The sequence below is a fragment of the Anas acuta genome, chromosome 1 (assembly GCF_963932015.1).
Source record: "Anas acuta chromosome 1, bAnaAcu1.1, whole genome shotgun sequence".
Taxonomy (NCBI): domain Eukaryota; kingdom Metazoa; phylum Chordata; class Aves; order Anseriformes; family Anatidae; genus Anas; species Anas acuta.
The window spans coordinates 194,413,685-194,425,848 of NC_088979.1; the positions used below are offsets into that span (position 1 = coordinate 194,413,685).

Sequence of the window (12,164 nt, forward strand, 5' to 3'; positions counted from 1 at the left end):
GGCATGAAGTTTAAAAACAACAAGAACTGGTCTTTGCCTACAGCAGTAACATCTGCCTATGTCTACTCACTTGCACTTGAAGTTCTCAGGAGTGATGTTGTGCTGGTGAGGAAACTGAGAGTCCCACCTTTGGCACTGGATCCCACTCCATATGGTGTTGACTGTGCCGCGGTAGCCCTCACCCTGCCCCTGGATGCACGTTGTTGTCTCAGCCACTGCCTCCGTGCTGTTCATGATACCTGTGTCTGCAGAAGAGGTGCTGTTTTATTTTCTTAGGACTGAGACTGGTTCAAGGTGTTAGGCTTGTACTCTGCATTGCAGGTCAATTTGTGGGAACTGGAGTTCTTTGGTGATATTATCACTCTTACATGCCTTTTACAGAATAATTATCTACTCTTCCCATTGCATGGATATCCACCTGCAGGCCAAGACTCTAAAAACTGTGTACCACCTAAGAGCTTTTCTTAGATAGTTTATATAACCATTTATAGGCATTATAGCCATTTATATAACATTGAAAGTCAATTTTCTTAGTTATTGTTTCCAATTAAGCAAATATTTTCTCATTTGCTTAGCTTTGCACACAGAGTGACCACCCATGTGTGCACTGCTAAACATGTTAAAATATGTTTGCAGGATGAGAAGAAACTGTTTTTCTCCATAGAATTCCCAGAATATCAAATTGCAGTTAAAAAAAAAATAATCTTATTGTAAAGTAATGTGCTAAATCCTCCCCAAAAGCTTCTCTTTTTATATCTGATATACTTAGAGAAAAAAAAAAAAAAAAAGAGAGAGAGAGAGAGAGGAAGAGAAAAAATAAAGCCTTGTTTTTAGAAATCAAATATCATTATTCTCTAAAGAGAGACAAATGTCTTAAAGACCAAGAAATTCATCAGACTAAAGATCTTTTACAGATGGTGATATAGTCTGAATTCATCCTAGTCTGGACCATCTTTAACTAAATTCAGAAAAACGGTTTCTGAAATGACTTATTCACGTAACTTGAAAGTCTCTTATGCAATTTTCATAATTAGAAATTAATGGCACACATATTACATCAGATATATACAAAGTAGTACAAAACTAAATATACTACAGTAAAACAGTGCAACTATAATGTCCCCTAAAGCTTCCAACACAATATTTTTTTTAAGTAACTGTCCATCTGTTGGTAATTGCTGTTGTTCACAAGACTACATTTATTAATTATCCTAAAAGTATTGTTGTCAGCAGTAACTATGTTAATAAAGTTTTCAAGTTACTTTTCTGCAAATAGTCCAGTGATTATAACAATATTCATGTGTTTTACTCATAATATATTTCATGCTTGGTACTTTAGCCAGTTCTGTGAACTTGTGGAGAATATGGTTCTCAAGGAAACCAAATGTCATAACAGATGGGTTTGGTTGATTTGCTGTCTAATCTCTATGTTAAAGATCACTTTTCTGTCAGATGATAACATCAAGTTCTGAAGTTGAATTATACATTTCTTCATGCTGGAGAAAAATTCCCCTTTTCTCTTCGTCTGGTTGATGTTTTTACATCAGAGTTTCATGGTCAAATTAATTTCCTGTCCTTCCATCCCAAGGCAATTTGTCTGCAAAAGTTGTCCCATTTCAATGGGATTATGAATTCTAAATTCATTCCAGAATGAAAAAGACCTTACTTCTGGAAGTTTCTGGAAGTTTCTGGAAGCTGATAAATTCACTCTTTTTGATGGGGTCATCAAAAAGACTTGTAGCTATTAACTATATTTTTAATAATTATTATTAATTTTATACATAATTGGACAACAACTACAAAAAGACAAAATTGTACATTTAATAGAAATACACAGCTACATTTTTCAGCTTTCCACCATTACTAACATACAAAAACAAGTTGAAAGCATATTCCAAGAGAGCTCTTAAACTGATTAGATTAAAGATCACTACACCACACTCAATTACATATTTGTCCTTTGAAAAATATATGAAAAGATATAAGAAATATATGAAAATATAAAAGATCTATAAATATAAATAAATATAAATTTAAGCATACAGAAGACATCCTGGATGCATAATATTTCCAAAGTAAATTAATAAATTGCAACTATCCAACTTTTGCAAAAAAGACTTGTAGTATTACTATTACCAGTAATTATGCATAAATATTCGACTTAATACAAATTAATCTTATACAAAATAAGCTCTATAGAAAGACCTGACATACTCATGAAGTTAATATTTCAATTGTAATTTTATAATTCATTATAGTAACACATCAACTCCTTACCCATGATATGGAAAAAGTAATTAGATTGTTTTTTACATATTTTTGTTCTTGTTGTTTTTTTTTTTTTAATCACATGCCTGAAATGAAAAAAAATAAAATAAAATAAAATAAAATAAAATAAAATAAAATAAAATAAAATAAAATAAATAACGCACCAATTGATTTTAGAAAGCTCACATTTTTTTTTGTGAAGAATTCCTTCTTATATACATAAAGGTACAAAGCTCATCACCAAACTTTTCACTACATGCCCTGACAGTGAACTCTATCTGTAAATCATATATTACATTAATTTGATTGTGTTAAAATGTTCTCATTAAAGGAACTTCTAACCAAATTTTCCCTTATGAATACTTACACAGCCAAGTCACTGCTGGAAAGCCTTACATAATGATGGCTAAGAGAAATTACTTCAGAATCGGCAAATGAGATTTAACAAAGCAAATGCAGTGTCCTGCACCTGGGAAGGAACAACTGCATGTAACACTACAGGCTGGGGAACGACCTGCTGGAGAGGAGCTCTGCGGAGAAGGACTCGAGGGTCCTGGCAGACAACAGTTTGGCCATGAGCCAGCACTATGCCCTGGTGGCCAAGAAGGCCAATGGGATCCGGGTGTGCATAAAAAGGAGAGTGGCCAGCAGGTCAAGGGACAAGACCCTCCCTCTCTACTCTGCCCTGGTCAGGCCTCACCTGGAGTACTGTGTCCAGTTCTGGGTGCCCCAGTACAAAAAAAAAGACAGGGATCTCCTGGAAAGAGTCCAGCAGCAAGCCACAAAGACGATACGGGGCCTGGAGCATCTCCCGTGTGAGGAAAGGCTGAGAGACCTGGGTCTGTTCAGCCTTGAGAAAAGAAGACTGATCTTGATTACATTGATCTTATCAATGTTTATAAATACCTGTATTGTGGGAGACAAGGGGATATGGCCAACCTCTTTTCAGTAGTGTGTGGGGACAGGGCAAGGGGCAATGGCCCCAAAGTGGAGCACATGAAGTTCCACAGCAATATGAGAAAGAACTTCTTCATGATGAGGGTGACAGAGCACTGGAACAGGCTGCCTGGGAAGGTTGTGGAGTCTTTTTCTCTGGACATATTCAAGACCCATCTGGATGCCTATCTGGGCAACTTTCTCTAGGGAACCCGCTTTGGCAGGGGGGTTGGACCAGATGATCTCTCAAGGTCCCTTCCAACCCTACAATTCTGTGATTTTGTGATTAGCTACTGACACTGTGGCATCTCTCAATGAGAATTCTAGTGTTAAAAGGATCATTAAAATATTTTAATTTGAATTAATAAAGCAATCCTATCATTCCAAAATGTTTACAGACCTCTCCCCAAATTCATCTTACTGTACCTACATTTCTTACAAATGCCTAGTTTTCAAACATGAAAAATTAGACTTAAAAATGTTACTGAAATATAACTCTAAAATTTAATTCTGAAATTCTCAGGGCTCATGCCCTCAGAAACAACCTCTCCTAGTCCAGATCTTTAGTCTCAGCAAGCTCAGAAATTATCCTAAAAAGTTCAACAAATTCAGCTGGCTATTACCACAAAGAGGAATGATGGGAATGATCTTTGTTCATGGACACAAACAGTGGCGTGCTTTAGGAGCAATGACTGCCTTAGTGGGCATTACAAAGGTGTTCTGTAGAACATAAGGCAGCTGCCAAACTTTAAGAAATGCCTCGGTTGTCTAAGTCTACAACTTATAGTCGCCTATATAAACAGTCGTCTATATTGTCATCTTCACTCAGTAGTGGTCTTGTCCTTGAGGTGAATTACTCCTGTCACCCACACAACCAAGTATAATAATTCCAAGCATACATACCAGGTATGCAGAGTAGTGATGACAGAGAGCCCTGCTTCTGAGAACACACTCAGCAATTCTCTTAGAAGATTGACACAGGAAAATGCCAAAATCAGTAAGGAATCCCATGTTCATCCTAGGAATTCCTCTAAAGTATAAATAAAGACCTGCAAATCTGAGGGCTTGTTTCAGGGAGAAAACTATTATGAATTAAGTTAGAAAATGAATTTAAGTTCAATAAGCTATCCTCACTATCTAGGCAGGTACTTTAATTTCATGTTAGAAGTACCTTTTTGGTTCCAGTTCAGCCTTCCAAACTGAGAAAAAAAAAATACTTTTAAAGGAAGATCACACATACAAAAAATCATCTTAAAAAAGACTGCTATTTATGATTAATTGATTGCTGCTTCTTATTGCTGTAGAAAACTTAATTATGAACAGAATAATGTTAATTTTCAGCAGCATTTTGCTACTTTTGAACTTTGATTTTTAAATTCTGTAAGACTCAAGTTAGCTGTGTAATTCAGATACCTGCTTAAGGATTTCCTGTTAGTAGTATTTTTACTTTCACGTGTTCATGCTGAGGTCTCCAACCAAAATATAATAATGTAAAAGTATCCTTTTTCCATAAAGCCTTCCTTATCTTGATATCTCAAATCAAATAACTATTAATAATGGACAGCTCATGTATTTAAAGATGCTTGAATAAAGAGATGAAACACTATCCAGAGCTTCATGTGTAAAGCCACAGACAGTCTTCTCAGTACTGGTTCTCACAGTAATGCCAGCATGAGGGAATCAGCAGGGGCCTTGAGTCATTCTACAGCTGAAGCAACCAGCCAGAGTACTATTTCTGTCTTTAACCCCCATAATCCAGAAGTAAATCCTGCACAAATTAGGTCAATAGATAAACTCCTACCAACTTAAAAGAAGGCAGGGATTTTGCTGGACTAATACTTTTCTTTCATGGTAATACTATCTAAGTATTTTTGGACAAGATGTGGTTTGAAAAGAAACATAGTTCTAAATGATTTAATTGGGGGAAAAAAATATACAATTGCTTATCCTGTTGCAGTATTTTCTTAGTGCTTCACTCAACAATAGGAAAATGTATTTCATTTATAAAGAAAGATCATAAAAGATAGATTTCAAAAGAGGTGATTAAACCAATGAGGAAATAGTTTTGAACACAAGATCCTCATTAAACATAATCAATGCCATTCTGCACGTCAATAAGAAACTCCATTGACTTTCAGGGTATGAGCTACATGCTTAGTTACATGTCTTCCAGGCATCCCTACCTCAGGCTATTCAATATATAGTGCTGGGCAATACCAGTGTGGCAGTTCTTTACTTTCCATGTTTCTTTCAGTGCAAATACTCATATATTTATGTATGTGTGACATATTTTTTTCACAGTTTAGAAAACATGAAAGAAAAAACAAAACAGAAAAAAACAAAACAAAACAAAACAAAACAAAAAACACTGATCCTGAAAGAGAAAGGGTTTAGTCTGGTTTTGTGTTGTTTCAGTGAGAACACGAGAAAGTGAAGAAATAAATTAGACCCAAGCTGAAGAATCACAGTACTGAAGAATATGTTGTCACCTAACCTTTCTGGGTTGTTCCAATATCTACAACTAAGCTTTAAATACAAACAGTTTTGGTTTTAATCCATTTAAAATCTTGATCTGGATTCAGATTTTCACAGTTAAATCTTCTCTGCAGGTTCAGAGGAGCTTTTAAATCTCACTTTCAAAACTCTCATAGAAATAACTAAAAGAATCTGAGATAGACTCTCATTGAGGAAAGATAGAATAAAGCAATGGAATATGCAATGAATGCTACAGTTCTGTTATGTTTCCATGTAAAGTAAAGTGGAAGGTAATACTTTATCTACTAAACACCAGTCTCTTCTCACTCACTCTTTTCCATAAATATCTTTATCTTACATAAATATTATGTTTAAACTGAGTGGCACATTTATTTGTTTACATACTGTGATTGAACAAATAACTCTTTTATCAGAACTTCACATTGAAATGGGCAGTTTAAATACCTGTTTAAAAAAGATGAGTAATTTAATATTGTTGATATTTTTTTTTTGGCCTTCCCAAAAGTTGTAGATACACTGCAACGTTTAATTTTACACCTAGAGTCTCACTTTGCTGTTTCATTACTTGCTTTCCATCAAACTCAGGCTGTTATTGAATTATCTCAGGGAATTTAGGTCTCCAGTCACCCATGCCTATTGCCTAGGAGCAAAGACTAAATCCATAATAAAATCAGCTGGGTTGATTGGAAATCAGATAAGCAGCAACTAAACACTGTCCTTAACATAATATTTACATGTATCTCTGCATCTTTCAAATGACTGACAAATGTAGCTTCCTCATTTGTGGGCCTTAGCACCTTTCTGTTTTACAGTTCATCCATAGAAATATATATTATTTTTTTTAAAAAACAAACAAACAAACAAACAAACAACATTAGCTACCCACTCCTTTCTTCCCTGTAGTCCACATCCTCATTCATGTCAAAATAATAGCCATTTTCTTTTTTCATATTTGCTGTCATTGCTTCCATTTCTCCACATCCTATGCTTCTTATTGCTATTATAGTTGTCTTTTTATCCTCTCTTCTAACTAAAAATTGTCTCAAGCCAAAACCACAGACACATATGTGAGCAACTTCAAACCAATCCTGGGGTCCCTGAAGGCTTAATCCAGATCCAATTTTTGCAGCTTGAGCCATCTCTAATCCCTAATTGATCCTGTCATCTCTTTCTCACAGCCCTGGCTGTAAGCCACCATGTTTAATGCTGCCTTCTGTGCTTGGAAATAGAGTTACAATGCCCTCCTGTCTCTTCAGTCTTAAAAACATATTTATTTTATGAATGCTTCCTTCCACTGACTTTTTTTTGCCCAAAATTGTGTATATGAGCTGTTGTCAGCATTTTGGCTATAGAGCGTACTAGCACTCATGACATGTAGCTAAACCCACAAGCAACATGCTGCCTTGTGGTCACTCCCCCGAAGAGAGGACACCTACGTTTTTGTACATTGTCCAAGGCCTTGGATTTGCAGAACACTTTTTTTTAATTAGTATTTCTTGTAAAATATATAAACAGTCCTCAACATAGGAATTAAAAACCTGTGTGAGAATCCAAACCACAAAGCTATAAAGACATATAACTCATGATGTTCTCTTTTTAGTGTACTGAAATTGCACACAGACACAGTTTCAGAAAATGGAGCTGCCACTGAAACCCAGAATGGTCTAGTGTTTTGGGCTCCCTGCTAGGTGGTGGGAAAACAGTTTTTCTATGGGTCTCAAGAAAGACAGAAAACTCAAAATGGGGCATTGATATTTTGCCTTGACTTTCCAGTCACCAAGTTGCTGGTATAATTGTAATATCTGCAATTAATTCCTTCTTTTGTTTATAAAAGCAGTGGGCAGCACTGCTTCTTGTGTAGAGGGCAATGCCATAAGCCTATGCTAAACATCCTTCAAAAATATCAACACTTTTGAGATCATTACTTCTGTACTCCTCCTCATATAAATTTATTCAGTAGTTTCCAAAGATCTAGTTTTCTGCAGTGAAAATACTGCAGTATTAACTGAAGTAAAATTGCATGTGAAATTTCCACTGATCTTAATATACTTTCTAACTGAAGATCAAAGAAAGAAATTACATTTAATGTTATGAACTTATGCCCAGAGATGAGACAAAAAGTTTTCATCACAACATTAAAATCATTACATTGTTGATTTATATTTTTCATTTAAATTTGGTGATGCTGGTATTGGAATTACATTTTCTTCAGAACTATGATATAATTGATTTATGCAGAAAAACGTAACATTACAGTAGTTTGCTCTCCCACCCAATGATTTTATAAAACATAGTTCAAGCTGTAAATACTAAGAGCTACATGGACTGTAAGCTTGCGTGACCAGCAAAACCAGATGTGAATCCTCAGAACACTGACACATCAGCTCAGGAAATGCCAAAGGATAAAGGTTTATAAAAGTTGCGTTTTTGAAACAGTCAGCTGTAACTTAGGAATATTTTTATTTTCGTAATAAAATCACTTCTACCACAGGAAAAGAATAAATCTATTAGACTGCATATGATTCATGTATTATCTAATATTTAGAGAAATGTGGGAAACTCAGCTTTGTTAAAAGAAAAATAACTGTTTAATGAAAGACAATTCAGTTACAGAGTTAAACAAGATTGCGTTTATAATGTAAAAAGACTGAATGTAAATGTTCAGAGAATCAAAAACTATAGATATGATTTCATGAATTAGTATTGTAGTTCACAGGCAAGATTTTCAAGATGGATGGATTTAATGGGTGCCTGATACAAAACAAGTATTGGTGTCCTGTTAAGTTTCCTCAGTCTCTGTAGAGTCTGATTACTGACATTATCCAAAGTGGCAAATTATTACTTTTCCACAATGGAATAATTTTACTAATTTTAACTAATTTGTACTGGATTTACAATGATTTATGAAAGTGCAGAATAAATTCACTTACTGCCTGCCCTGCCTGCCAGGGAGTACATTAAGAGTATTCATACTCAACCCTTGCATTTCAGGCAGTTGACTGACTGACAAGAAGTGGCTGACACTCCAAGACATTGCACTGTCCCAAACCAAGAGCAAGCAAGGAGACAATACTCTGAATGATGGATTGTGGAAGTACAAGACAAGGTATAATTTGGTTTGTTAAGAATTCCAGAGTAAAGACAGAGAATCCCTTGTTTCCACTTTTAGTTAGCCACTGCTCACTGCTTATGCCAGAGCCATTCCCTTCTCTCTCTGTCCCCCCAGTGTATACATATAGGCTGATGTACTGAATGCCTTCTTTGCCTCAGTCTTTACCAGCAAGAGTGGCTTTCAGGAATCCCAGGTCCCAGAGACCAGGCTGAGTGGCTGGAGCAAGGAAGATGTACCCTTAGAGGAAAATGATCAGGTCAGGGAATACTTGCACAAACTGTACATTCGGAAGTCCATGTGCCCTGATGAGATGAATCCACAAGCACTGAGTGAGCTGGCAGATGTGATTGTGAGACCATTTTCTATAGTTTTTTTGTCAACTGGGTAAAGTGCTTGAAGACTGGTGAAAAGCAAATGTCACTCATCTTTAAAAATGGCAAGAAAGAGGACCCAGGGAACTACATGCTGGTCAGCCTCACCCCAATCCCTGGAAAGATGTTGAAACAGCTAATCCTGAAAACCATTTCCAAGCACACGATGGAGAAGAAAATCATTATTGCTCAGCATGGATTGACCAAGAAGAAGTCCTGTCTGACCAACCTGGTATGCTTCAGTTGAAATCACCAGTCTGATGGATATGGGTAGTGCAGTGGATATCGTCTTCTTGAACTTCAGTAAGGTCTTTGATACTGTCCCCCCTAAGATGCTCATAGAAAAGCCGTTGAAGTATGGGCTGGATGAGCAGACAGTGAAGTGAATTTAGTACTGGATGACCAGCAGGACCCAGAGTATCAGTGGTGCAAAGCCTAGCTGGAGGCCAGTAACAAGTGGAGTATCTCAGGGGTCAAAAAAAGGGTTTAGTCCTGTTTAACATCTTCATTAATGGTCTCGACGATGGAGCAAAGTGCAGTAAATTCACAGATGACATGAAACTGGAGGAGTGTCTGACTCACCAAAGGGCTGTGCAGACATACAAAGGGACCCTGGCAAGCTGCAGGGGTGGGGTGACAAGAATCTCATAAAGTTCAACAAGAAGTGTGGAGTTCTACACCTGGAAAGGAGCAACTCCAGGCACCAGGATATGCTGTAGGCCACAGAACTTTCAGCTTTCTGTCCATCCTAGTAGACACCAAGTTGAGTCAGTAATGTGTCAGTAATGTGTCAGTAATGTGTCAGTAATGTGCCAGTAATAAGCAAAGTATCACCAGCAAGTCAAGAGAGATGATCATTCCCCTCCATTTAGCATTGGTGAGGCCACACCTGGATTACTGTGTCAATTTCTGGGCCCCCAATACAAGAGAGACCTGGACATACCAGAAAAGGTCCAACAGAGGGTCCAACATGATGATCAAAGGCTGGAGCACCTCTCCTGCGAGGAGAAGCTGAGATAGCTGGGACTATTCAGCCTGGAGAAGAGAAGGCTCAAGGGGGATCTTATTGATGTTTATAAACACCCAAAGGGAGGATGCAATTAAGACATAGATAGCCTCTTTTAAGTGGTGCTCAGTGACAGAACAAGAGTAATGGGTAGAACGTGGCACACAAGAGGTTCCATCTAAACATCAGGAAGCACTTCTGTACTGCCATGAACAAGTGGAACGGGTTGCCCAGAGAAGTTGTAGAGTCTCCCATCTTGAAGACTTTAAAATCTGTCTAGACACAGTTCTGAGTGACCAGCTCATGATGTACCTGGCTGAGCAAGGTAATGGCCAGATGACCTCCAGAAGTGCCTTCCAACATCAGCCATTCTGTGATTCTTTGATATATAAATATGTATACAAAATTAAAGAAAACAAAACAAAACAAAATAAAACAACAGGATTGCATTGTGAAAACATGCTTTTGTATAAAGTCCACCACTGTCACTTTTTTGTCTAGATTTGAGACACACTCATAGCTGTTTATCTTGATTTAAGCAAATAATAATAATAATAGAGATGCCTGAAAATCAAAGAAAACAATTAATAAATTTTCTTTTTTTTTTTTGAAAACTAAATTCAGTTCCAGATGAGCTTAAAATGTTCTTTTTAATAGAATCTAGTCTCTTCTTCTATCTTTCTCCTAAGAGAGCTAAATAAATTTTACAATGACAGAAGCCTACTGAAGTGACACTTAGAGCTAGATGAAAAGCAGAATGTCTACTTCTGAGGATATTTTTTTTTCCTTAACACTTAATTTTGGTCAAAAATTGAGCAGAACAACAATGGAATTTGTAGTTTCTCAAACTCTGTAGATTTAAGAGAAACTGACTTTCTTATGAGCAAACAGGACACTGCTCACTGGGAAACTTCCCCTTGCCTCTTCTTTGCAGAAAATCAAAAACCACTGTTTTCCCTTTCCTGTCTATATTCCTGGCGGCTCTGCCACAAGGCTGGAATGTATGAAACTGACAGGCTTTTACAGTTGGGATTCTGTCAGAGTCATGTCTTGTTTTCAGAAGTTGCCTCTACTCCCAATAATTTTTCAATGCCACATTTTCAGTAAAGTGAAAAACTCCCTGAGTATTATGAGACAGTCTTTAATACTTTGCTAACACATCGATTATGTCACAGGATGGCAATTCTTTTAGGAAAAAAAAGAAAAAAAAAAAAAGTATCCTAGATCTGACAATGAGAAGTATTGCGGGTAGGATAGGAGACTATCACCTGTAGACCCCACATCTCGTTTGCTGTATAAATTGCAACCTGTGAATGAGGCAAGGAATTTCAGAGATGCAAATCTTGATTTCCTCACAGAAGCTTGTCGCTACAAAACTTATTTCTAGCAGCTACCTCAGCTCCAACATTCCCATAAAACTCTAGACAAATTACTTCACTGCAGTTTTCAAGAGGGGTCCAATATCTTATATTCCTCCTTGTCCTTGTACTGCTCAGTTAAGACACCTAATTATCAGTAGAATAAAGCTGGCACAGATATCACAAAGTCATCAGAATCTGGACTTTGAACATAGAATGTGTCCCACAATGATAAAGTCTATAAAATACTAATATAAAGCATCTCAAAGTGTGCATCCAATATTTGCATATCTTAATATCACTTTGATTCGATCCCCTGTCTGTAAAGTGAAGATAACAAAAGCCACCATTTCATAGTTGCAGAATGAAACTAAATTAATTGCCTGTGGAGTACTTTGATACCAGAGGGATGAATATCACAAAGAAACCCATGGGAAATAAATAATCCTGTCTTCAACACAAGGCTGAATAGTGTGCAGGAAGCAAGGCCTAGAACTGCAGAATGTACAAGAGGAAAATAAAGCAAAGAAGATTTGCTGATAGAGCACTGAGTAGGGAAGGAGGACTACTCAAAATTGTTATACATGCATCTACCCTTAAACTGTAATGCAGAAGCC

The 12,164-nt window shown here is 36.7% G+C and overlaps 1 protein-coding gene across 8 annotated transcripts in view; it reads right to left on the minus strand.

Moving 5' to 3' along the window:
- Window positions 1-12,164, minus strand: part of HGF (hepatocyte growth factor) — a 65,516-nt gene that overhangs the window by 22,879 nt on the left and 30,473 nt on the right. For all 8 annotated transcript variants that reach the window (XR_011092105.1, XR_011092104.1, XM_068669937.1 and 5 more), the window contains exon 8: window positions 71-245. Coding sequence is in view for 6 of the 8 variants with exons in the window: in XM_068669937.1 (XP_068526038.1) it covers window positions 71-245 (175 nt within the window). In the remaining 2 variants the exon portion in view is untranslated. The remainder of the gene's footprint in view (window positions 1-70; window positions 246-12,164) is intronic.